The 27355-nt window shown below is 50.2% G+C and overlaps 1 protein-coding gene across 1 annotated transcript in view; it reads left to right on the top strand.

Annotated features, from left to right (window-relative positions):
• The window catches only part of grin2db (glutamate receptor, ionotropic, N-methyl D-aspartate 2D, b), a 47540-nt gene extending 25624 nt beyond the window's left edge, over positions 1 to 21916 (top strand). The window contains exons 5-17 of the mRNA XM_019869174.1: positions 469 to 797; positions 1663 to 1777; positions 8436 to 8641; positions 8977 to 9148; positions 10087 to 10240; positions 10331 to 10456; positions 12182 to 12411; positions 12732 to 12892; positions 15439 to 15508; positions 15644 to 15761; positions 20924 to 20959; positions 21060 to 21159; positions 21804 to 21916. Of these exons, the coding sequence (XP_019724733.1) occupies positions 469 to 797; positions 1663 to 1777; positions 8436 to 8641; positions 8977 to 9148; positions 10087 to 10240; positions 10331 to 10456; positions 12182 to 12411; positions 12732 to 12892; positions 15439 to 15508; positions 15644 to 15761; positions 20924 to 20959; positions 21060 to 21148 (1806 nt within the window). The 3' untranslated portion in view covers positions 21149 to 21159; positions 21804 to 21916. The remainder of the gene's footprint in view (positions 1 to 468; positions 798 to 1662; positions 1778 to 8435; positions 8642 to 8976; positions 9149 to 10086; positions 10241 to 10330; positions 10457 to 12181; positions 12412 to 12731; positions 12893 to 15438; positions 15509 to 15643; positions 15762 to 20923; positions 20960 to 21059; positions 21160 to 21803) is intronic.
• Positions 21917 to 27355: the final 5439 nt, after the last annotated feature.

A 27355-nucleotide genomic window follows, 5' to 3' on the forward strand; every position in this document is an offset into this window, starting at 1 on the left:
TTTTTTTTTTCCCCGACCGTTGTCTTCCTTCTCCTGTCTTCTTATTCATCGCATCATCTCCTGCCATCCTTTCTCTCTCTCTATTTGACCGGCGTGTGTCATCTTTGCTTTTCCTTTCCCGCAATCCATTCTCACAGGAATGACTTGACGTTTTCCCATCTCCGACGAGTTGCTTCCATTCACTCTCGCTTTCCGAATCCTACACCCGCTTGAGTCTTATCGCAAGGCTTTACCGCTGTCTCTCCTCCTGTTCTCACCCGGCACATTTGTTATCTCTCCACATGGCCTTGCCTATCCGAGCTCCTCCGCCCGTCCCGTCCAGGTGCACCTCTGCTCCATCGTTCTCCCTGAGCTCCCCAACCCTCTCTCTCCACGTCTTCCCTGTCCCCTCTGTATCTCACTAGCTTGTGTGTGTGTCTGCCCTCTTCCCCGCCCCCCCCCCACCCCCACTTTCCTGCTGTCCGGCAGGTCCGCTTGCTGTACTGCTCCCAGGAGGAGGCCGAGCTGGTGTTCCGAGCGGCCTGGGCCGCGGGTCAGGCCAGCGCCTCGCACATGTGGTTCGCCGTGGGGCCGGCTCTCTCAGGTTTAGGCATGGAGAGCCTGCCCAGGGCTCTGTTTGCCGTGCGGCCCCAGGGATGGAGGGACGAGCCCCGCCGGAGGATCGCGCGAGGGGTCTCGGTGCTGACGCACGGGGCCGTGGCCATGCGCAAGGATTACGGGACGACGGGCGGGCCCAACTTTGTCACCAACTGCGCCGCGGATGCCAATCAGACACAGAGAATGCGGGGCAGGATGAGGTGAGAGCGGCGGGCCCGGAGGAGGTTGGGATGAAAGTTGGGGACAGCAGACAGAAAATTTGGAGGACGACAAAGCGAGTGAGAGACAAGGAAATGAGTCCGTGGCTCGCTAAGGGGGAGCGGAATGCCACACGGGTGGACTCGGGTGTCAGACGTCAGAGTTTCGGAGCCGGCGACCGTCCACGGAAAAATAGAAGTTATTGCTGCGTCTGCTTGCGAGTTGGCAAAATGATCCGGGCGTCTGTAGCAGGCGGACCGTGTCTCATGTATATTAATGACCCTCTTTAATATATTCCTCTTAGCCTGTGCAAACAGGCAGCGGCGCACTCCAACAGGTAGCCCGAGTGCTCGGGCTTATCATCACTGCTCGTTTTTAAATGCCACTCAGTCCAGCTCCTTGAGATACTGCAAACAACGCGGTCGTATGGATGGATTAGTCTGGAAAACGAGCCAAAGACGTCATTTGCTAGCTTATTTGCTGTGACATTTGTAAATGAATTGCAGCACAAATGTAGCAATTAAAAGGGAATGATGACTCGATGGCTCTCATTTGCTTCTGAACTACGTCCAGGGACGGCTGACGCTCTTCTTGCCATTTGTATTTGCGCTGCTCCCTGCTGTTCATCGTCCGCTACTGCATTCTGCCGCCCCGCCGCAGCGGACGGCTTGACGCCGGCAGACAATTAAAACGTCCGTCCAGCGGGATTATCGGACAAAAGGATTTATTAGTGGCTTCACAGCGCGTCAGATGATTTGAGCAAAGATCTAATCACCAAATGAAGTCTGACAGCCACCAGACAGGATGTGTTTGCTCTTCCAAGCTGACCGTCTCTCTCTGTGTCTCTTGCGTGTATTCCCCACACAGGTACTTCAGTAACATTACGCTTGGTGGCCGAGATTACTCCTTCGACGCTGACGGCTACCTGGCCAATCCCTTCCTGGATGTCATTTCCTGGACACCTGGGAGAGGATGGGAAGATGTAAGGACATGATATCAGGTTTTTTTTTCTTCGCTGTGTGTTTGTGCTGAATGTTGATGGCAAGAAAAGATCCATCCGTTTATTTTAACGTCCCTGTGAAATCAAAATGTCTTTTAAATTTAACACACCATAGAGAAGTGTGTTTTTAAGAAAACCGCCCAATTGGAATGATTTTTATTATTATTATTTTTTTTTAAATCCAGAATCAAGTCCGTTTTTCTCTGTTCTCAAATGCATGTCCTCCAAATGCGGGAAATCACACATTACTGAAAAAAGAATTCATTTAAGCACTATTTTTTTTTTTTTTTAAATGCCTACACGTCCCTCCCTATATGTTTGAGCCCAAAAATGTGATCCATTCAAAACCTTCAGCGAATCGCACCGGGGTGTTGTGGAGATTCCCACATTACGACCAAGAGTCATTAGCCACCAGCTAGCTTTTGAGCTAGCTGGCTCCCGGCGCTTTTCTTGGGATGGACGTCCGCCTCCTCGGGAATCTAAATAAGTACAGAGAGCTGTTTTGTAAGCTGTTGTGTCCGGGCAAGATGCATTTTTGGGCAGTGTAAGCAGAGCGAGCTAATTGCCGCCAACTGATGATAATTAAGGTGCTCGCTTCTTATATCGGTTCTGACGCAGGTTGGAAATCGGCGAAATCGTGAAAATGTCATTGCTCTCTCACCAAAATTCAGTCACGTCAGTCTTTTCACGAGTTCAGCAGTTATCTTCACACATGTATCATGTATTTCAAACACAATTTCTGAATTCACTCGACAAAAGCGAAAGCGAGCAGCTTGCATTGCATTTTTGCATTGTTGAGATGTTGCCCTTGATGAGTCGCTGCGAGGCCAAAAAAGCAGTCGGAGGCGAATTTGTGCTGATATTTCCTTACATGCTGGATGAACAAATCTGTGCATGCAGCATTGGCATGTCGAAACATAAACCTGACAGTGAGAATCGGAAAGGTCACAGGGGTTTACGTTCACGCAAAGTTCAATATTTCTTCCAGTGCCTGAGGCTGTCGGGAGATGCCGGCTGCATGTTTTTGACTGCGCTCTCTTTGCGTCTGCACTTGGGCTGTCAAAAAAAAAAAAAAACTTACCTTTTTGATCATTTTGTCCAGTGAAAGCTAAAAACCTCTGGCCTAATCTGTGTAGGGAGGCTGTTCGACCTCTGTTTTGTTCGAATTTCATTTGGAAATTAATTGTGTCCATTCCAAGGTCGAACTGACACCATAAAACTTTGATTAACTGTGCAGGCAATTTGAGAGAAACATTTTAATCTTCTTAACAGCCATACAAAAAAAAAAAAACAGAAACACGGTAATATTAGCATGGTGAAGGACACTTTAAACTCTTGTCCATACATGAGAAGGGATTCAAAACAAAATTTGCCTTTTTGTCACAAGTGATAAAAGTATTTAGCTGATCTATTTAGGAAAAAAATGTCAGCAATAACACACACGACCCATGACAATGTGAATCACTGCTAGCCAGTCGGTAGCTAGCGGCAGCTAGCATATTCGGTTTTGTTCAATCACAGCCAAAAACGAAAGGTGCCACGACAGTGGCCTGCCCAAAAGGGAAGTTGCGTTGACGGGGTGTCGGCAAAGCTAGCTCGCGAACTACAAGTCTCAATTGGTTGGGCCAGATCATCGCTGAAGGCGCTCGGGTTGGTTTTCAAAGCGGGGCGGGGGCATTGGCATTTGAAGGTTTCACGCATCGGACATCTTCTGCGGGAATTAAAGGAAAGACATTGCTCATGCAAGACTTTGAAACATGAGGAGCATTAGCGGCGGAAAATAAATAAATTAATTAATTAAATGGCTGTCCCCAGGTGCTGACAAATCGTCTACGGTCCAAATGTTGCCGAGTTCTTCCTGTTGGTAGTGTAAGAATGATGACTTTCGTCAGTGAGCCTTGCACTGTAGCGTTGCGCGTACATTCTGGTGCAAAATGTACCTTTTTCTTAAATCGATAAAGAAACAAAGTGCGACGCTGCCGTCATAAATATGGACCGAGACATTTCCGCTTTCAAGGTTCATTTGGAAAGAAATGAAAGACGCTGATTGTTCTCATTTGTCGCCTGCGTTCTCGGATCCTACCTTCCAGATGAAATTCAAATTGTGCTGCGTCTTAGCCCATAGATTGTGTGCATGTTTCGCCCGACACTTTGTGCATGTTCTACATAGCTGGCGTTTGTTTGACAACGCCTTGGCATGTTCCCCTTCCGCTGTGATGGCCGACTATTGTGTTCTTACACTGGTGGGAAAAAAAATGAAGCCATCCTGATTTTGCCGCGTCACCGTGTACACGGTCACAAACGTCGTCCTAACAAGTGGAACCAAAGACTGTGCTGTACCGTTTATGCACACGAGCACAAATAGACACATTTGGAAGTTCTCAGCCCCCCCCCACCCCCGCTGGCCTTAATAGCCCAGCCGAGTCCAGTCACCCTGTGTGGTCACCTGCTGACTCCTCCTGCCACGTCCCTGAAATCCCTTTCAATTAGATGCTCCTACGCAAGTCCTTCGACTCAAACCAAGGGTACCGTACCCCGCCCCCTGACACACACACACACACACACACACACACACACACACACACAAACAAACACAAACACACAGGCACGCGCGTGAAGCCTTGGCACGTAGAAATGAGAGCGCAATCTGTATGCGTAGTCCCTCCTTGCATGGATGCTACTGCACACAAACACAGCGAAAGCGGATAAGAGCCCCCGTATCTGCCGAGTATGCACATCCACGCTGTTGGCGCTCCCTGAATATTTAATGTTGGCTTTACAATGACTGCGCCATTACCGAAAGCCCAGGAGCGTCCTCGCTCGGCTGCTAAAACGCTGCGCAACGGCTACCGAAGGTTGTCAGGCACCAGCCGGGGTCCCTTAAGCTGGGGGGGGATATGTTCCGTGGGTGTTGCACTACGTTCGTGAACATTTACAATCAAGACTTCAAAAAGACAGAAGGGTCATCGCTTCAAAATTGAAAACGTGGTGTGTTTAAATTCCCGAATGTTCCAATTGAGGGGTTGTTTCTCTCCATGCGTTTATACAAGGCGAGAGCATTTTACAATGATACACAGATAAACCGCCGCATCTCGTAATTCATGTCATAATTAACAAGGAAGTGTTTCCCCACACAAACAGAATCGAGATGAGGAGTGGGAAGAAGAAAATCTTGTCGAATCCCACCCCACCCCCTTTTTCATCAAGCGTCTTCGGTGCGTCTCGCAGTGTCGAGTTCTTTTCTTTCTGTTTATTTTTTTAGTTCTGGCCTCTCTATTGCTCAAACAGAGAAACGGAGGAGTGCTAGCCGCAGCTAGCTGCCCTTCACATTATTACGGGTAATGTGTGTTATTGCTGTTATTGGCAACTTTTGTTATTATTCCCTTCTCATGTATCATTCATGACAACAGATTAACAATTTAGAGTGCTTTACCATGCTAACATTACAGCGGTTATGTATTTATTTTTTGTTGTTGTCGGCTGTTGAGATTAAAAAAGTTTCTCTCAGAGGCAAAAAAACAACAACAACACAAGCACAGGTGGATCGAAACATTGGCCATACAAACTTATTGCAGTACATTTCATTGCATGTACTGACCATGTATTTCCAAAAAAAAAAAACCCAAATGTGAGTATCTTGTGATCGCTTATGTTGCATATACGGGCTGTCCCAAAGTTTCACTCGGTCAAGTGGAACGAAGGCAGTTGTCCAACTGTAACGCCTGGAGAGAGGATTAGTTGGCTACACTTACTCTGTATGACCAACGAATGAAGGAGAATGTAAGCTGTATAGCGTCTTCCACAAATAAGCATTTACGGCGCCGCTTGAGCCCAGAGCGAACATTGCACATTACAGTGCACACAAAAACATTCCTTGAAAATGAGTTTGACTCGCAGATAGTTTGAATGGTATTTTCCCCTCTGAGTAGCTGTTTTATTGTCATTAAACCTATTTCATACTTTTTCTTGTTTTGATTCGGTGTAAAAAAAAAAAAAAAAAATCAATAAATAAACCAACCCAACAATCAATTCAACACGATTATGCGAATTCTTAATGATGTCCATCCTCCGTCCGAGCGGTTGTTCTTTTGCTGACCAGATTTTTAGTGACGACGAGTTGGGAACGCCGACATTTGTGTCCCGGTTGTGATTTGAGTCGGGGCCTGTTGCATGGCTGCGGTCGAAGCGGCAAGCTGTGAGTGGAGCGACCTCCTCTTCCTCTCGCCGTCCATGTTGCCTGCGCAAATCTGCCAGGCTTTTCTCAACCCGCTTAAGCAGTCGCTGTCGACGCCGTCTCCAGTACATTCATGTATTATTGTGTGTGTGTGTGTGTGTGTGTGTGTGTGTGTGTGTGTGTGTGTGTGTGTGTGTGCGTGTGTGTCTGTGTGTGTGGGGACACCTCAGGCTGCTGCACGTAAGCGCACCCGGTTTTCATTTATGTGCGTTGTGTGGATGTCGCCTTAGTCACGCTTGTCACAAGGCTTAAAGGTGACTTTTATCATCAGGTGAGCGTGCACCATCGGCATTTGTGCTTTTCAGAATCTTCACATTCCACGGCGAGCGAATGCGACAATGCAGAGAGGCCAACGAGAATGCAGATTTCAGAAGCACGTATTTTCAAACGAGCTGAGCAACCCCAATCGCCCCCCCACCCTCTCAGCATTTCTTTGCACACCGGCGCAAAGTGGCCGAGCGGAACGGAACACTTTGACGCCGGCTGTGAAAGTGGCGATTCTTGAGCTGATTACAGCTGGCAATCAGCCCTATGCAACACTCAAATACAGTCTGAGTTAAGGCCAAAGTTTTCCAAGACTATTGCGCTTAAAAAAAATTTTTTACATGGGAAGCGGGAATCCAAATCAGAATGTGTGCGTGTGTGTGCGTGTGTGTGTGTGGTGTCACGTGTAGGCTAATTGAAACAAATGTACTTTTTTGCTAGTTCTCCACATTTCTTGCAATGGTGTATTTTCCACTGTTGGCCAAAAGTATTGGGTCAGGAGATACTGTATTCCTTGTCCTTGCTTGACCGTCAGCCATTCTCGAAGCGCAGTACGAGGACCGCTATTGGCACATGAATGAATCACTGCCGAGGTACGGTTCAGTTGTATTTCACTTTTTTCGGCAGCGTACAGTTTTATGTGCAATCATTGAATCGTTGTTTATTTATATATTTCTATTTTTTTTCGTGTTTATGACCGGTCAAAAGAGCCTTGTTTGCATTTGTATGGTAACGCATCATTCAAAAAAAAGTGTGCTTTTAGCACCTAAGTGAACCAAATTCCTGAATCCACATTCTGATATTTTCCACGCGCATAATGTGCAGCTCGTGCAAACATGTTATCGTGACCAAGAACAAAGCAACACATGAGTCAGAGCGCAGCGCGGCGGGTGCTTGCTAATGGCTCGTACGGGCTGAACGCATGTTGTCCCCTGTAGGTCCTTTGCTCAGACTCTGATTGAAGTGTGAGATTTTAATTGCAACTGATACATTTTTAATGAAGCATGGGCTTGGGGGTTACACGTTTTATCCAATTTTCACATCTGCGCAGCCGAGACCGAAATACGTTGCCGGTATGATCCTTGAATTGGACGCAAAATGGCATCAAGGCGTCTAAATTCAAGGCTGTTTGCTTGGGCGACCGTGTCCAGCGGCTCACGTCTGTAATCCATTTCTTGTGCCGTCACGTGTACCCGCGTTGCATTTTACTCCCAGCCGTAATGTCCAAGTGGTTATTATGCGGCTCTGTGCGTCAATGGATGACGAGCGCAACAAATCTGGATGACGAGTCTGGTGCCATCAATCAACGTAGCCTTTGCACGGGCATGATTTTGCCAGGTAATTGCTCCCGTCCAGCATAACACGGCATCGCAATTGTAATTTAGAGCCGTGTGTCGCAAGTAAGGCGAACGGCCCCGATACCTGTAACAATATCATGGAAGCTAGCAGCATGGCCATGCCTGCAGTAAATAACACCTTGATGGAGATAACAATGTGATTTTTTTAAAAATGTTTTTTTATTGAGGCTGTCACAGAGAAGGTCGTTCGTCTCAGTGGTCAATTTGTGGCCATGTAGCTGCTTTGTACAAGTTGATTTTAGCAGCTTAACGTGGATGAAACGAAGCAATCTCATGCACTGATTAGCATTGCGCCTTTGAGTGCGACAATGGAGTCGCTTTCTATCGCTGCTGTTGGGCCGCCTTTTGCGGGAGAACGACTCGGTCAAAACTTGAGTGCCGCTCTTCATGGAAGGAAAAAGTCCCTTCAAAGCAAATTCACGGAAGAAGTTGCGTACAAACACGGTGAAGTGGCATCTCGCTGTTATGCTACTCGCAAGTTGCCAACAGATAGTTTTGAAGCTACTTTTTATTTATGTCCTTTTGTTTTGAAATGTCTTGAAATCTTTTGTTTGTGAATGCGATTAAACGTCGTCACTGTACTTAGACTTTTTTTTTTTTTTTTAATAGGGATTTCAATCATTCTCTCATTGAGGTCAATCGTAAGAGCGGTATTCTCCTGCTGCTTCTAATTTGCATGTCAACTCGCCGACTAAATTCATTTGTGTTTTTCAAGAAGCGCAAAGTATGATGCAAGCAATCTGCAATTGTGCCTTTGTTTGACGGCGCTTCTCTGTCTTCCCAGGTAGGCTGGTGGGAGAATGGCGTACTGAGACTGCGCTATCCGGCCTGGTCCCGCTATGGGCCTTTCCTTAAACCTCCAGACGATGCTCAGCATCTGCGTGTCGTCACGCTCGAGGAGCGACCATTTGTCATCGTGGAGCTGGCAGACCCCGCGTCGGGAACTTGCATCCGGGACTCGGTGCCCTGTCGGCGGCCTCTCAATGCCAGGTTTGATGCCTCCTTTTACGGAGTGAAGGATCTCCAAAAATGACCTGAGCGTGTAACGAATTTGGAAATGACCCATTTTGTTGTGTTTGACGAGAAAACTTGGGCCTGACTGTATTTACAATTGTGGATGGAAAGCAAAGGGTGGAGAACCTCCGTCGTCAAACGGAGACTATTGGTCGTTGGCGACGAAGAGTAACGGACAGTATATTGAATGTGGAGCCCCAAATCTTAGTACAGGGTGTGATGGAAAATGTGAGTTCAAACTGTGCAATCGTGCTTTTCTTGCTTCCTGAAAACCTTTCCCTTTTTTTTCCCCTTTTTGTGCAACTGGTTTGTAGCGCCAATCACGAGGGAGTGGCTCCCATGAAGCAATGCTGCAAGGGCTTCTGCATCGACATCCTCAAGAGATTGGCCAAGATCGTCGGCTTCACCTATGACCTCTACCTGGTGACCAACGGGAAGCACGGCAAGAAAATCGACGGCGTGTGGAACGGCATGATCGGAGAGGCGAGTGCTGTTGGCGCGTTTACTCGTGCGGGATTTTCTGTCAATATGCCGTATGCAACGTTCCTCAGCCCCTTGGGTGGCCATTAAACACAAGACAGAGCGCGAATGGGAAAAGCAAACAGTTGCACTAATTAAATGGACAGGGATGATGGTAAACACACGCTCCTGCAAACCCATCCCAACGCCTTCTCCGAAGCAAACAAAGGCATCAACAATGTCAAAGAGCTTCTGGCTAGTTTGATTCGCCGTCGCAATACGAGCTTCATGTCACGGTACATTCGCCTGACTGTCATGCTGTGATTGTGTCTCTGTACGTGCGCCGCTACTGTCAGTAAAGGAAGCAGTCCGCCTTTTGCCCAAAGTAAGCTGAGCTCTCGCTCACCCGCGACCCAGAACTGGACACGCGGCTTCGAAAATGGATGGATTGAAGGCAATTAGTTGTGGTAGTCAGACTTGCTGCAACGCACGATATTTTGGAGTCAGCCTATCCTCCGTCAAGCATCTGCAGGTGGTCCATAATGCTGCCGCCTCGCCTCCTAACTGGAGCTCGTAGGAGGGAGCACATTTCTGCAATGGCTCCCTGTACATTTTGGAGTTCATTTTTGGAATTATTTTATTTGGCCAATCACTTCTTGGAGCTCCTCCATCAAGGTAGTGGGGTCTACTAAGCAAGGGGGTATTTTTCCGTTGTTGGTCCTTTGCTTTGGAATGACTTTCCTTTAAACGGTAGGCGAACCCGCTCTCTGTCTATCCTTAAAACTGGTCTTCAAACACATTTTTTATTCTTTCACCTTGAACCCAGATGCAGAGGACACGCATGTTCTGCACTTGCACCATATCGTTCCCTGAATGCATGCACATTTGACGGGTCTCCGAATGCTCCGTGTCCTCATGAGGGTGGCTCAGATAATCGTGCATTTGGTGGCCGTCCCTTCTAGGTGGTATACAAGCGGGCAGACATGGCCATTGGCTCTCTGACGATCAATGAGGAGAGGTCCGAGGTTGTGGATTTCTCTGTCCCTTTTGTGGAAACGGGGATCAGCGTCATGGTCTCCCGTAGCAACGGAACTGTATCGCCATCTGCTTTCCTCGGTAAGAGGCCTCCTCTTTTATGTGACGCATCCAAACAGATGTTGAGTCTTGATTTTTTTTTTCACTGGAGTCTTCTGTCTGCCTCCAAAGAGCCCTACAGCCCAGCGGTGTGGGTGATGATGTTCGTCATGTGCCTGACCGTGGTGGCTGTGACTGTCTTCATCTTTGAGTTCTTCAGTCCTGTGGGCTACAACCGCAGTCTACAAACTGGCAAGAGTGAGTGACGAGTTTGCTCGCTCATCAACTCTTCTGTCTACTTTATTTTTATGTTTCGTTCCTCTTCAGGCCCGTTATGGCTGTTGCTCATCCGCGGTAACGGGTCGATCGCAGGAGGTTGGTTGATCGAAAAGTAGATCTTCGGTCCAAAAAGTCCAATCTTGACAGACTGGCACAGCGAACTGACCCAAAATAAAATCATGACCATGTCAACGGCCAAGCGAGTCAGTCCTGCATCTGAAAATGCCCACTTTGTCATCCATGGCTGGAAGTTGTTGTGGATATAAAAAGTGTTGCAAACTTGATATGAGTCTTCGTGATTGATTTATTTATATTTGGGGGGGGGGTGCAAAATGGTCTCGCACCAAGCCGCTCTCTGTCTTCCCGCTTGGGCAGCATTGACACCTTGGGTCCAGATTGATTTAGCAGCACGCTGGCATTTTTATCGCTGCGCCAGAAGCGGCGCGCTAAAACGTTACGGATACCGAGCAGCGTGGCAACCAGACGACGTGTGACGAAGCTGAAACGTTCAAATTCATGTCGCTGCCTCGTCTGCTGGGTTGCGTGTAAAAAAAAAAACAACTAAAAAACGACAGCGTTGGCTCGCGCCAACCACTTAGGCGGATGGAAGCGCCGACCAAATCATCAAAGTAAAAAAATTAAGTTGGATTATTTCTCAAAAATCCTTCAGAGTTCATTTTCAGACTTTTGAACGCTTTCATTAAAATGTGAATGTTCAACGTTCCCGTACTCGGTTCCTTAAAGGTGTGATAGTGAGTCGCGATAGCTTCGAGGTTCCTTGACACCTGCAAGGTCGGAGTCATGACATCACCAGGAAGCCGCACCTCATCGGCACGCCTCGAAATGTGAGCTGACTTGCCCGAAAAGATGCAAATAGTGAATGATTCCAACTCTGTTTTGGCCGTTTGTTCTTCCACCACAATCGCAACTTTTAAAAAGGAAACAGAAAAAGGAACCCGCTTATTGGAAAAAAATGTCTTCCCCTCAGTGGGTCCCTGTGTCATATTTGTTGTTATCCTTTTTTTTTTTTCTCTCTCAGTTTCTGAGTGAGCTGTCGCCGAGAGTTACGTTTAAAAGGCTGCCTCGCGCCTCCTCGACGCGAGCGCACGGTGGGTGGTCGGCATCCCGGCGTACGGGAAATATGAGCCGTGTCATTTCGGGCCATCGGTAGCGTCTGTGGGCCATTGTAGTAAAGTGCGCTCGGCTTGAATGTAACCTGCTGCCCCCTGTTGAGCGGGAGCGCCAAACATAAATCGCCCGTTTGTTCGAATCAAGCGCGAGCGGGCGAAGAGGGACTTGTTGAACTGCATCCGAGTGTGTCGAACATTGAAGAGGCCATTTATTATTCAGCGGCGTCGTTTGTACTACTCCTGTGATATTTAATGCCTCGGATGCGTTGGCCGCTCGTCTGCCGCTTGACTAGGCGTCGATTTAAGGGAGTCCTTCTCCTCCCTCCTCGACTTGACTGCCAGATCGTGGCAGAGCATCACGGAGACTTGAATGATGACCGCTCGCGCGAGGTTACGTTTATTGGCGACATAATGCGGCCGCTCTCCTCGCTGGTCACGCTTCGCCGTCAATAAGCTCGCGAGATTGTTTGATATCCAGCAAACCCCAATTGGGGCATCGTTCACCGAGGCTTTGTTGGAAGGCTTCCGTGCGGCCGCTCACCGTTTTCTTTCCCTCTCTCCTCTCTCCGGACAGAGGCCGGCGGGTCTACTTTCACGATCGGAAAGTCTGTGTGGCTTTTATGGGCCATAGTCTTCAATAATTCCGTGCCGGTGGAGAACCCCAGAGGAACAACGAGCAAGATCATGGTGCTGATCTGGGCCTTCTTCGCCGTCATTTTCCTGGCCTCGTACACCGCTAACCTGGCCGCCTTCATGATCCAGGAGGAGTACATTGACACGGTGTCAGGGCTCTCCGACAAGAAGGTACTTTGTCGCTTGAATGATAATGAGCTGTACTGGGAGAGTGGCGGGGGGGGGGTGGGGGTCAAATAGAAGTCATAAGGGAGTCGAATGCCGTGAATTTCAACATTAAAATCGATTACAGTGGAGAAAAGGATGAAATCTCATTGGACATAATGCTCTGACCGCACTACTTGACTACTTAAAAATCAATTCTAAATCCTAAAAGTCCCCAGCTTGTCTCCCCTCAAGATTTGACGGTGTTCAAAGTGGAACAAAGGGACAGAAAGAGGTCCGATTGGTGCACAGCCTGAAGTGTTTGACGGCCCTTCCTTGGCTTTCAGTTTCAGCATCCCGAGGAGCAGTATCCGCCGCTGAAGTTCGGCACGGTGCCCAACGGCAGCACGGAAAAAAACATCCGCTCCAACTACCCGGACATGCACCAGTACATGGGCAAATACAACCAGAGAGGAGTGGAGGACGCCATTCTCAACCTCAAGACCGGGTTGGTGTGCCCGAACTTAGTCCTGCTCATTCGGTGTTTCTCCGTCACGCTCTGCATTCGACCGTCCTTGGCAATTCTTTGACTCGTAAGCTGTTTTCTCGTTGAAAAACCGCAAATCCAAATACGGAAGCCACAACGAAATTTGGACCGTGAAAGGAAACGTCTTTCCCCAAAATGACTCAATCGTGTCGCAAAAACTTATTTTCTAACCGGGGAGACGAGTGATGGGAGAAGATTGAGAGGGGGAGAACTGGCAGTAACATGAAGAATAATTCTGACAAGAAAATGGAACCCACAAATTTGGTTCCATCGTTGAATTGAGTTTGATAGCATAATCGTAGCAATTTGGTCAATGTCAGCTATTGGTAGAAAGGTCGTTTTCTGACCGTAAACAACCAGACAATCCCCAAACTGGGTCGGTCAAGTTAGCTGGATACTTGCAATCAAATTTTTAGCCTTGCAATCAAATTTTTCCTCCTCGACGATTGTTCAGCGCTCTTTTATTGGTGACCTGCGGCCCGCGTTTAAGCAGTTACGGCTCGTCATTGTGTTCCTTGCACATTTTAAAAGCGGGCAATACGTTTCAGTTGCTGTGGCGACCAACTTTTAACCATGGCCATGCGCACTTGCTCCTTTGAATTCTTGCGCCACACCAAATTGCCTCCTTTTCAACCTAAAAGTGTTGGCGCTTTCCAAATCGTGTTCGTGTTGACCGGATTGATGCGGCAGTCATACCACAGCATGACAATAAAATTGGACGTGAATTAAATTTGAGTCGGTCCGTCCGTAATGACAGTGATGGTGGTTTCTTGACACGGAAAGCTTCCAAAAACACCAACAAGAATCCCTTGCAATTATCGCCGCCGAGCTGAGATTCTTTGATGAGCAGTCGATTTATGTCGACAGATTTTAGTGTCCGGTCTTATGGGCCGGGAAGGAAGCCGGCCGGGCCCGGTCAATTGAGCGCCAAAGACACCATGGGGATGCTCATCTCTCGATTATCCAGCCATATCAAAAAACCCACACAAACGAACAGAAATGAAAACCAAAGCAGACACTTTGCGAGGATTCACAAAAGAAGGCAAAAGAGAGAGAAAATGACATCGCCAGCTCCCCGATGAGTCGATGAGTGATCGTTCAGAAAAATCACGCCGGCATTGAAAAGAAATAGCAGCCGCCACCAGGCCGCTCGATCCAAATGACCCCAAAAGCGTCCGTCTGAGTTGTGACAGCATTTGACATGCACGCCGTTGGACGTGCCCGTTCTTATTTGCCCTCACACCTTGCCGTGTTGCCAACGTGCGATGTGAAAAGCTCGCATCGGCTTCCCCTTCAACTCGGACTCGTATTTTCATCTTATGTCCCACTTTTCCCTTCTGTCACCTTCACTTTATCACTCCAAACATCTTCAAGACTGCGGATTCTAATTCGTATGTACACATTTATAACCCCGCGCACACATACATACAGTACGTGCATATGGAGCGGGACACGCGTACGATCAAGTTAGGGGTGGCGGTCTCCACGCACCCACTTCCCAGTGCAGATGTGCTTTGTCGCTCAAGGAGCCACCTTGATTGGCCATGATTGAAGTCAGCTGTGACCACACCCACAGCGATGCAGACCTCCCTCTTACGGTACTCGTAAAAGGGAGCGCACCACTGCTACTCCGGCATCCCTTCACTGGCTCATTTGAGAGTCCTGTTCAAGATCCTGTTTTTTGTTTTCCAATCTTGAAATGGCCTGGCCGCATCTTACCTCGCTCGCTCCTCCCCCCCTCGCCGGTGCCGCGGGTCTGCGGACGCTATTAGAGCAATCAGCAAGCCCCCGCCCCTCGCTGGCCATCTTTCAAACTTGTCATTTTTAGTCTTTGGCTTTTGATTTTTAGTTGGTGTGGTTTCTTTTTTTCTCCTGTCTTCATTATTAATTTATTGTTTGTTGTATGAATCATTTTTGCTCCACGTACGGCACTTTGCGTGGAGCGGTCGTTGAGAATCCTTCCTCTCGCATCCATGCTTCTTTAGCTCGCTTTTGGTCTTTTCTTTCTCCTTCAAGTGTGTTTTGTCGCTACGTCCCTATTTAAACTTTCTAATCCTCCCCACTCTCGCCCCTGTCGTTTCCCCCTGAAGTGTGTAAATTTTCTTCCTCCCCTCTCTCGATTTCCCCCCTTGTCACCGCGCTCTTCACAGCGTATAAATCCTCATCCTCCCCTCCGCCTCCTCCGTGGACGCTTCCCTCATCTCGGCGTCATTTTATTCTCCTTGTTTTTCCACGCGCTCCGGTCCGGTTTTGCATGCCGAGGCTGAAATTTGGAATGTCGTCCTCGAGGTGCGCTTACTGTGGCTTTCTACTCTGCCAACTCCCTTTCCAGGAGCAATTAGTTAATGAGTTGCCAATTTGGTGCCAGGTTATGTGAAAGCAGTCTGAATATTTTCACCCCGATGACGCTCCGTCACCGTTTCATCCCTCCATCCTCCCCCAGCCCCTGGATCCTCCGCTCCGACTCCCATTAATGATGAATGCCTTTTTCTTTGATCCTTTTTCAGGAAACTGGACGCATTTATTTATGACGCTGCAGTGTTGAACTATATGGCCAGGAAGGACGAAGGTTGTAAGGTACGAACCAGCTCCCAAGCACACACCGTGCTGAGGCACAGCGGACATAAATAGAGGGAAGTTGACATCTACGTTCAGCTTTGTTTTAATTGCCCGTTGTCCCTTTTCTTTTTTTTCGTTTTTCTTCTCTTCAAGGTGATGACCATAGGCTCGGGGAAGGTTTTTGCCACCACAGGCTACGGTATCGCCCTGCACAAAAACTCACGCTGGAAACGTCCTCTCGACCTGGCCCTTCTGCAGCTGGTGGGAGATGGTGAGAATGACGAGGAGGAAGCAATTAAATCAATTGAGGGAGGGAGGTAAAGAGAGAGAGAGAGGGGGGAGAGAGAGACAGATAGAGTGAAAGGGAGAGATATGGAGAGAGAGAGAGAGGAGTGAGAGGGAGAGCGACAGATGTGAGAGAGAGTGACAAACAGTAGAGAGAGAGAGAGAGAGAGAGAGAGAGACAGAGAGAGAGAGAGAGATGAAGGGGCGGGGGGAGAGAGAGAGACGGGAAGAGGGAGAGAGAGAGCGAGAAGGAGAAGGGGAAGGAGGGAGAGGAGTGAGAGGGAGAGCAACAGATGTGAGAGAGTGACAGATGGGAGAGAGAGAGAGAGAGATAGAGAGAGAGAGAGAGAGATTTTATCATGGCAAGGGGAGTAATGGCAGAGAGAGAGAGGGAGGGAGAAAGAGACGGGAAGAGGGAACAGAGGGTGAGAAGGTGAGGGAGAGGAGCAACGGGGCGAGAAAGAGAGAGTTTTTTTTTTTTTTTGATCATGACAAGGGGAGTAATGGCGTGTAGGAGAGGTGATGGTGGTTGCGGTGGGAAGAGAGATGCCTAAAAGCTCTCTTTACTGTCCGCCTGTGAGTGGGAAATAAAACCGGGACTGGCACCGAGAGGAATATGATTGTCCACTGAAAAGATTGCTTGAGTAAGACGGCAACAAGGGCCTCCCCTCGTGTTTTGGACTCCGAATCTCAATTCGCTTCCCCTGCTCGGGAAACAAAAACCAATAAAATGAAATGATCTTTGTGAGTCCTGGGTCGAAAAGGATCATCACGACTTGAGTGGTGATTCGCAGCGTGTTCCCGATTGGCTGATGCTGACATGGGCAGGGAAGGCCAAGGAAAACATGATGAAAGAAAGGCCAAGACGTGGCTTGCGGGGGACTAAAGAGGAGAAGAAGAATCAAATGTTCGGTGAGTTGACCGTGTGCAACTGATTGTTGCTTCTTTGCTTCGCAATGGAGTGCAGTACTCGGCTGCAACCAGCAGAGGCGCTCTTGATTCAGGAGCAACCAGTTTGTTGTCTTGACGAACTTTGAGCTCCGTTTTGTCGCCGTTGGGCAGCAACCTCGTATTTTCTACAAACGTTGGGCTACTTGTCAGTGGACGTCAGGCTTTCATCATGGTGCTCCATGTTCATGAGGACCGAGTGATTTTTGTCGAGGACGGCGCAGGCACTTTGCAGTGATGTTGATCCGCAATCTGAATTCTTCTGCTCAATGCAACACTGGCTGTCCAAACGGCGCTTTGCAACATTCGTCGAAAGATTTTGGCTGGAAATAAAAAAGCGGGGGAAAAAAATATGCACATTTGTTAGCAGTGGAAACCTTATTAGAATCTTCTTTTTGGGATTATGGGAGGCATCTTGTGTGTGTGTGTGTGTGTGTGTGTGTGTGTGTGTGTGTGTGTGTGTGTGTGTGTGTGTGTGCGCGTGTGTGTGCGCGTGCGCGCGAGCGCCCTCGAGAAAATCAGTTTTGCACTCAGCACAGCAATGCTTGATTGTCATTTTACACTGTCCACGTCATGCATTTATTGTCACCATTGGCTGCCGCTTGCCCGCTTGGCTTCTCCTCGGGCGCCAAATCAGCTTTGCTTACGGCGTAGCGGACAAAGCGCTTTTCGTTGTTTCTGGCATGCAGACGCTTCAGCTGATTACGCACTGATAGTGCCAATTTGGTGCCAAGATCTATTAAACAAAGCCGCTGTCTGCCGCTGCATAGCTGGACCGGGAGAGGAAGTCAAAACAGAGCGCAGACAACCTTGACATGCGCACAACGGTGGTCTTCTCGAAAATGCATCCACGTTTTCCGTTTTGCCTTGTTACTTTGACACGACATGACAATTGTGCGTCAGTGTCTCATTTTTACATATGTATAGACGTGTGGATGTATTTATCGTTTTTTTTCCACAATCAGTTGATGAATCGACTAGTCTGCCGATCCCTCGTGCGTGTTTCGGCACGCGCCGGCACTTATCCGCAACGGACGCGTCGGCTCTCAGGGTCGCTTTTGAACGAGACAAAGGTTTTATTGGAGTGGATTACTACGAGAGCGGATTACCTTGCTCCGATGTGGTGGAAAGGGGGGCCCACCCCTCAAGGGCCGCTTCCCGACTCTTGTGTGGCACTTTGAGCTGGGCTAATAACATGTCACCGGGTTACATCATGGCCGTTGCGTCTGCTCAATCGTTTTACAAGCTTTGCTTTGTCGCCCCCAAGATTGTTTTTGATCTCCCTATCGCCACCTCTGGTAAACGCCGTAGCATTGATCTCACTACATCTGGTTTCCCGTTAGAAATGCAGATTGTGCACTCTTGTCAGCCTTATTTCCATTTTTCAAAACGTTTTTTAAAGTTTTTTTTTTTTTTTTAATTCCCGGTACATGTTATTCAATAAGTAAGTTGTGGAAAGCGAGGTTTTTTGCTGGCTCGCTGTTTTTCCGCAGGTTGCTATCGAGGTATTTGTCATGTCGGAATTATAGCACACAATTGTTTGGGTGACGATCCATCTGCGGAGGAGCTGGGCCTCTCCGGGCATGTTTGGCAACATGCCGCATCTGGCGCATGGCGGCAAAGTGTGCAAGCGTGGAGACGCACAAAAACAATTCTCTTTCGGAATAATTGGGCCTATTCACCAGCAGTTTGTCTCAACAGTGTGGCATTCAGCAATGTTTTTTTTTTTTTTTTTTGCGGGAGACTTTCAGCAGCTAACCCAGCTGTGAAAAAAAAAATTAAAAAAATACGGCATTCTCCCATATATGAGAGGATTGAAATGGCAATTCTTTATTCATCGTGATTAAAAATAAATAAATAAATGCATGAGAGCTCACACAGGGGGCATTTACTCTTTTGTCCTTTTGTAAGGAACAGGACGGTGTTTCCTTATGATAATGACTTCCAGCTGGCATGAGCTTGCAGGTCACAAGAAAATGGATTTAGGAACACCGGTGCGAACAAGGTGCAGCGCCGTGGTACGGTGTTGTCAAAGAGCAAGCAGGTCTCAGGGTGCAGCCTTTTCTCTTCTCCTCAAGGCGAGGCCAGGCAAGCTTTCGAGCACCTCGCGTCCGCAAAGCAACTCGGCGGGCTTCACGCAAAACAGAGTCGCTGACCAAAATGACGAAAGGAATGTACAATGACAACATCTAAACGCTTGACCTGAAAACTTTAAAAACATTTTCAAAGTGAAGAAAAAAAAATGTTTCTTAAATGACCACAAGAGGGAAAAAAAAATGATGGACTGCAGTCAAGTGTAATCGAGAAGACAGCGACGTGACAAGATGGCGCTAATTCCCCATACGTCATTTGTATGTCATGATGCTCATTGAAAAAAAAAAACGACAAAGCATTTTTTTTCTTTTTCTTTTCTTTTTGGATGTGTTGCCGCGTCCCCACAAATGCCACTTTGCGCTGCCACGCGTGTTGATTACGCAGACTGCAAACCGACAGTGGAATATGCGCATCCAGCTTTTGCCAGTGCGTTTGTGGTACGAGCCAGCGTTGTGCAGTGTGCCAGCTCCGCCTGACCTGACCCGACCCGCCGGCAACAACAGAGGTGGCGTGTGAATTTGACACGCCTGTCAGATTTGGCAGACCTGAGCTGGCAGCGAGCGAACGGCAGAGACCATCGCCGTCGCAAAGGTCCAGAGGTGGCCAACGAGCGGGCCAAGCGAGAGAAAAGAGCGCGACGACGAGGCGCAAGATGAATCGCTGGAATTCAAACGGCAGGGAACCCGGGGGATGAGGATTCGAGTTTAGGTTTCAGCCGGGCTTCCGTGAGGCGCGCCCATTTGAAGTCTGGCCTTCGCAAAGGCGCGTGCCGGTTTTCCACCATCGGTTCACGTCTGGAAAACAAGCAAGTGACGGCGATCATTTCATCCCCGTGAGGCCTGGAGCGCGCAGTCCAAACGCAAAGTTTGTGTTTTGGGATTGTACAGGATGTGTTTACCAGGCGAATCGGAAACGATGACTTGTTACCTGCCGTTGAGCTGCAGTGTGTCCATCTGTTGGCGTGCTAATGATGTTCTACGGGGGACGCGGTTGCCCACATCGCTCAGACGACGGAGCCGCGCGAGCACAGATAATGATGGCCCCGTCGGAAAGCTTTTGACAGGGCGGCGTCGCGTTCAAAGCGGCGGCGTGACTCGGCCATTGGACTTGGACTGGTGCGATATATTTATTTTTCCTTGCAGCGCGGCGCCACCGCCATTAGTGCGACAAGAAAGCTCTCATTATGAGCTCGGTTGGTGAGAACGCCTCTTTGTTTCCATCGTGAATCGGAGGACCAGCCATCGCTATGGTTACGCCAGCAAGCCCGGCAGCCAATCGTAGGTTGACGGGGCAGTTGAGATTTGTTAGCTGGCTGAGCTCATTAACGAAAAGTCTCTGTTTGAGGTGAAGCGGGCCCGCCTGATTGCTGGCAGGTGAACCGATGGGAATCTCGGATTCCTCCGAGCGTACCCGCCTCGATGGCCATTCTGACTGTCTCGCCACCACAATTAAATGATTACGATCTTGCCCTTCTGCCTGTTTCTGTCAGTCCCGACCCGCGCTTTCTTTGCGATCGGCCTCCTCCTTTGGCAGGCGTCGCCTTCCGGCTGGCGGAGTGTTCCTGCCGTTTGTCGTTAGGACCGAATCTCCGCCTCTCGCCCTCCGCGTCTGTTTGTCTCGTTTTCTCCCGACGTGCGAGTGGACGAAGAGAGAATTGCGCTCGCTCGACACCTTGATCAACATTCTCTCGGCCTCTCTCGTTAGACCTGGCCTTGCATTCCGTGCCTGTTTGGCCCTCCTCCCCGTTGGGGCCCCCCGGCCTGCCTTCCTCATCCTCTATTCATTTACTCTTGCCGACTATGTCGAGATGAGGTTGTCGGTGTCATTTAACTTCCCCGGCCACTTGATTGTTTTGGAGTCTGTCTGAGTGACCTTCCTCTTTGTTGTGTTTTTTGGGAGATACCTCCTTTTGTACGACTGACCCCCGACCTAATGAAGAACAGGAGCTAAAAAGAGAGCAACGCTGCGGAAAAAAACTGCGCTTTTTGTCTCGAGCGATCTCCGTCCCTGCTGTGTCATGTCATCTCTGTGTATCTCACCCTCAACTATTTTCCCTTCTCACCGTCGTTTCCCTCCTCCTCCTCCCCCACTTGTCCCCCTTTGCAGATGAAATTGAAATGCTGGAGCGCCTTTGGCTGTCAGGTATCTGCCATAATGACAAAATTGAGGTGATGAGCAGTAAGCTAGATATTGACAACATGGCTGGGGTCTTCTACATGCTTCTGGTGGCTATGGGCCTCAGCCTACTGGTTTTTGCCTGGGAGCACTTGGTCTACTGGAAGTTGCGCCATTGCATGGCCACCAGCTCAGGCAAACTGGATTTCCTCCTAGCCATCAGCAGGGTAAGTCTTTTCAACGTACGTTGGGTTTTTGCACATGGGCGACCGTCGTTTGTTTCCTTATCATGTGACACTGGCACGGCGAGAGTGCTCCGCCTCTGAAAGCAGCCAATGAATTCACCACCCCGCCGCCCCTCCACCCCCGAATTATTACTTAATGTCAGGGCACCAAGTATAGAGCGAAAAGATTTCGGAATAAATCCTCGCAAACACGTGTTTGTATCTGTGCCTGCCCGTATCTGTAACGGAGTGCGAGCCTTCCAAAGTGTGAGGTCAGGGGTCAATTCAATCCACTCAGTCAATTGAAGAGATTAATTGAAATTCAATTCGGCTCACATCCCTGGATATCCCGTTCCTTTGACGACGTCCTTGACGGAGCAGTCGCTCACCACCCGCGTGTGCTTATTACATCGGAGATCATATTTCCTCACCTACTTGTAATTATTCGAGTTTATGTATTTTCGTGAGCAATCGGTAATCAAATTCCAAACGGCAGCGGTTGCTGATCTCATAGCGATCAAGCTCTCCTCTGAACCCTTTCTGCCAGTGTCTGTCTATCACGCTCACGTGGTAATTTGTTTTTCATGCTACAAATTGAATGAAGATTTTCTGACTCTCATCCCGCCTTTTGATTCTTTTCTCCTCAGGGCATGTATAGCTGCTGTAGCTTTGAAGATGAAACAGCACCAGGGGGTGCTAAATCATTGAGTTCTCATCACCACACGGCTCTGGTTCCCGTCCCATCCCAAGCACACGTTATCTCAACGTCAATGACCAGCCCGGCTCTTGCTCTAGCGCAGCAGCAACAGCCACCGCAGCAGCAACCGCATTCCGTCTACAAGACGCCTCTGCCCGGCTCTTCTCCCACCCTGGTGCATTCAGGAGCAGCGGTGGGTCCTTCCAGCACCCCCATTGCCGGCGCGCCCCTCCCTTGCTCCACCTTCCTGCCCCGGCCGGATCGCAGGCTGGCCGTGGTGGATCGCTGGAGACTTCCCAAATCCGCAACGGCCGCCAACCCTCGGGCTGTCAGGGGGGGCATTCCTGACATGGGACCCTTCGCTCAAAAAGTCCCTGCAAACTGGACTTCATCCGCCGGAGGAGGCGGGGGACTTGATGGTTACAAGAGATACTATGGTCCCATTGACCCTGAGGGGCTGGGGCCCTGCATGGAGCAGCAGGCAGGGTCCCAGACCCCCAAGACTATGCCGAGGGGCCACCCGCAGCCCCCTCCGGCCAGTGTGGCCTTCTACTCAGAGAAGGGCATGGACCACGGGGTAGGGAAGAGGGTGGTCGGCGGTGGCAGCGGAGGTCAGGGGAAAGTGGCTGTGAAATCTCTTGGAACACCGAGACTGCCTCCCAAGAGTCAAGCCCCTCTGCCTCCTACGCCCCCACTGCCACACCCATCTCCCCCTCTCCCCTCATCCTTTTGGAGAAGGCGAAGGGCCAAGAAGCCCAAAGAACGCGGAGGGCCGCTCTATGAGAACATTTTGCCCCTGGGGCGGAGGGTAGAGGCACAAGATGGAGTGAGGGAGGGGGGAGGAAGGAGGGCACGCCCCCTTTCCCCCCCACTCTCACTTTCTGTGCCAGTACCCCTCAGCCCCTCCTACACCCCGCCGTCACCGTCGGCATCCTTGCACTACACGTCCTCGTCTTCTCCGTCCACCACATCGTCAACGTCCACGTCCTCGTCGGCCTCGTCTTCTCGCTCCACCTCCCCGACATACTCTTACAGCTCCTCCAGGAGCACACGGGGCAGGGCCGGGGGTCTCGATGAAGAAGAGGATGACGATGATGAGGAGCTGACAGAAGAATCCAGCCTTCTCCTCGGGAGGGGGCGAGAGAGGGAACGCTCAATCATCCGGCCTCGCTCCCTGAGCCACGGGCGTGTGCCTCCGCCCGTACCGCCCAGGAAACCACGCGCATCCTGGGGCGACAGGGAACGTCAAAGAGAGAGAGGGGGCAGCCAGCTGTCTCAACTTCAAGAGTGGTGGGCGAGTTGGAGCGAGAGAGAAAAGAGTGGAGCTGGCGGAGAAGCTGAGAGGCAAAAACGTGAGAGGAAGAGAAGAAAAGAGAAGGAGAAGAAGAAAAAGAAAAAGAACAAAAAGAGAAAGAAAAGGGAAGATCGGGAAAGAGAACGAGAGCGAGAAAGGAAAAGGCGGAAAGTGAAAAAGAAGAAGAAAAAGGCACTCAAGACAAAGAAAAGGAAGAAATCCACCGGGGGCAAAAGGTCGGAGCCGGAAGACGGCGATATCGAGCCAGAGAGGGAGGGAGAGGTGGAAGGAGACAGGGAAGCGGGAATACAGGACTATTCTTCCTTTTCTGCCCAGTATCGGAATACGTTTGGGGAGAAGCGGCGAGATTCGTGGGAAGGAGAGCGGGAGAGAGACGGAGGAGAGGAGGCCAACGACAGGGAAGGGGAGGACAGTGGCAGAAGTAGAGAAAGGCATTGCAAGTCATCACATCCCCATTCCAGACACCGCACCCCGAGTAAGCGCTACCCCAACCTGAACAAACTCCCTGCATCAGTCAAATTTTGGGTGAACGGAAGAGGGGGTGACCCAAATACTCCCCCCGCATCCCTGCACCCCTTCCTCCCATCCAGCAAGCGACGAAGAAGCGGAGGCCTAGATAGGGATGAGAGCGGTAGGGGAGGAGAGAGGCGTCCTTTGCTGATGCCTTACGCAAAGGACAAAGCACAGACCAGAGAGGGCCTTTCCTTACACGAGTGGGATTCCGATGATGATGACGATGACGATGATGACGAGGAAGAGGAGGATAGGGAAAGAGTTCGGGAACGGGCGGGCGAGCGGAGCAGTAGGGCAGGTCGGGGAGCCGTGTCTGAAACCGAGAGGGATAGAATCGAAATAAGGGCAGAGGACAGTTACTCAGACGACGGCTCATCGGGGGAGTTTGGACGCTTTGAGAGGTACTGGGAGGGGGGTGGGGCCAACAGCTCCGGGATAGGGGGTATAGGCGGCGGCGGCGGCTGGTTCTTTGGCACGTACCCCTCCAGAGAGAGAGGAGGCAGTATCAACAGTCGGGATGATTCCTTGCTCGGAACGAGGGCAGAGGGATGGATTGGCGCTGACTTTTGGAGTTCGGGGGCAGGTGTCGGTTGGGAATCAGGGGGAGGGAGCGGGGGGCTGGGCTCACAGTGGCCACCGCCCCCCTCGGCCTTTCCTCCGCCAAGGAGATACTGGTCTATGGACAAGATCCCGATGAAGGGGGAGAAAAAGTGGAAGTCTGCCGCTAGGAAAAGTAAGAGGCAAGCGAGGGGGAGAGGGGACGAAGCTCGCCGGGCCACCGTGTGTTCTTGTAGCCTTTACCCGCATCCCCATCCCTACCCGCATCCACCCGGCCGCTCACGCGCCTCCCGTTCCAAAAGGCGACCCGCCTCACTATCGCATAGCCAGGAAGAGCTTCTCCCCCACTGCCACAGTTTCAGCGGGGGCTCCCGGCCCAAGCCTCCACCTCCAAAACCAGATCCCGGTCAGGCCAAATCAGGCAGCCAGTCTAACCTCAGCACAAAGCCCAGCGAGCTCGCGCCTCAACCTCCACCGTCGCCACCGCAGCAGCCATCTCTGTCTCCCACGACCCTCCCAATGCCTATCCCGCCTCCGCCCTCCTCGTCGTCGGTCTCGCCTCCAGCAGGGGTGGGGATGGCTGGCCCGAGCCAGATCCAGGCCTCGGCCAGTGCCAAACTCCAGTACCAGAGACTCCGTTCCGTGCCGCAGCCACGAAGGTTCTACTCACCTCACCTGCCACTTAAAGCCAAGAGTCTGTGCTCGCGTCGAGGGTCAGCTCACTTCTCCAGTCTGGAGAGTGAGGTATGACAGGGGGAGAGGAGAGAGGGAGACGTAGCGGCGAGCACCTCTGCCGTAGAGCGCCGTGGTGCCACGGTAGCCGGACCCAGAAGCGTGGCTGCCTTGGTCAGCTTAGGTCATCGGTTGGCGGCCATCGCCGCCGGAACAAACGTGGACCGCGCTCACGAGAGCGGCACCGGCGCCACCCGCTCCCTTGTACACGTTCTCATTAGGGCCACGGTGAGACGCCACACCAGGTTAAGCTACACCCCCTCGGACGGTTCCGGTGACCACGAGAGTGAAGTCGAGGCCGCATCATCGGGGCCGACGGCTCCAGAACTTCTCCTTCGCTCAGAGTTGAGCTTTGCGATGTCATCCTCGGTTCTGCTCCCCGCAGCGGGTCACAGCTAGGGATAAGTTGAAGTCTCCAACCCGTGAGTAATGATGTCATATTTGTACACACACACACACACACACACACACACACACACCACTGGCAAAATGTGTCCTCTGCTCGAAACGTCTCCCTCCCTCTGGCTTTGAGGACAATTTGGTGGCTTCAAAGGGACACGCACTCTCACTTCTGGCGTTTTTTTATTTTTTTTGGGGTGGACTACTTACAGAAGGTGAAAAGATGCCCCCCCCCCCACCTCCCTTTGCTTTTGTAAATGGGTTGAAAAGCAATTCTCTCACATCTGTCACGCACTCAGTGAGCCTGATCACCTTTCACTTAGCAGTGGGGGACAATGCTACCGATGTACTCTTTGACATTGCAACGCCACCAGACCCATCGAGCTCTACCCCGAACCACCGCCGCCGCCACCTCCTCTATGTGATGTCATGTTTGATTAGAAATCGGCCAGACTGTCCAGGATCTGTTCCTCTGTATGAGTTTATGGTCCAACTAGAACTGGAATACACATTATGAGAGTACTTGAACAACAAAAAGAAACGGAAAGGAGAAGAAAAAAAAGACACGTAGCATCTACTTAATTTTCTTGCTTTCTACTGTTTTTTTTTTCTCAACGCTGTCTTATCTCCAATCTTGTTTTATGTTGTATGGATATATTTCTCTCACTTGGTCAGTGAGTATTTTGAGAAAGAGGAGGCTGGATGTGGCTCGTGTTGGAAGTGGGAACGATTCGGCGGTCGTGCCAAACATCCTCTCGAAAGCTTTGAAGAGAGGCTCCTTTTCCGCATCATTGATTTTCATCCTGAAAGTGCTTCGTTGAGGGATGATAGCTGCAGTACTTGTAATTGGCACTAGATGGCCGCATAATATTCAAGGCAGCTTTGGAGACAACTGTGGAATTCGGGTTTGTTCAATATCTGAATTTCAATAACAGACAGTTGGAGGGGTGCCGCTGCTGATTGTTTTTCCAGATGTGGCCGTTGTGGCAAGATGAAGAACGGGAAAGCGCGACGCATAAAAACCAAAAAAGGGAAAGAAAAGAAAACGAGCAGCAGCGACAGGTGGGTGACCTGTCCCATTTGGAAACCATACCAGCATGATTTTGGAGCCGGTTTACATGAAGCACAATTTGTCGTCGTATTCTTCGAGCACCTGTCGCAACCGTTCTAACAGGGCGTGTTGAGAAGAATCACCCGTTTGCATCGGCGGGCAATTTACGAGGACTGAAGATCCGATTCTTGTGTACGGGTTGCCTCGAAACAGTTATCTGGGCTTTCGGCTTCCGTTTGGGGAGACGAGGCTGAAATACTCAAAGACTGTGAACGCTTCGGGGCGCTGACACGTGACCCGCTGCAATCGCGAATAAATCGACTTCTGTGAGACTGTCTGACCGAGCAATAGTCCCGCCTTCAATGTGACAGGGGGCGGCATAGCTGTTACCTTGTTTTTTTTTTCATGGGATATTTTCATCACCTGGGCTCCGGCGTTCCGAATCTGTGATTCACTTTTGGGTGGCTCGAGCCTGATTTCCAGTCGCCCGGGTGTTATTTTTACAGAAACTCTACCGCGGCGGCGGCGGCGCGTGACTGCGCCTGACCGCCGCATCTTTTTGCGGAGCGCTCTTTCTCGGTGAGTGGCCGCAGGAGCCATCCCGCTGCGTTAAAAAAAACAAAAAAAGCGCTGCCAACCGTTGCCAGCGTTGCGGCTGACGGATTCCGTTTTCATCAGGCCAAGGCGTTTGCCTAATCTCTCCCGCTAAGACCAGCCACAGCCCAGCTCTTCTTCTACTGTTCGGTGAATGTAGCTTTGTGATGATGTAGCAAAAAGGGACACCTAATTTTAGATTTTGTAGCTTTTTTTGGGATGCTCTCAAGGATGGCGAAGACGGGTTGACTTGCGCGTTCTATTTGTGCATGTTGTCACAGATGGAAGGCTTAGGCGACCTTCTCGCTTCGCCCTTGAACTCCTTTGCATTTTCACTGAG

This window comes from Hippocampus comes, unplaced genomic scaffold, assembly GCF_001891065.2.
Source record: "Hippocampus comes isolate QL1 unplaced genomic scaffold, H_comes_QL1_v1.1 scaffold67, whole genome shotgun sequence".
Taxonomy (NCBI): Eukaryota; Metazoa; Chordata; class Actinopteri; order Syngnathiformes; family Syngnathidae; genus Hippocampus; species Hippocampus comes.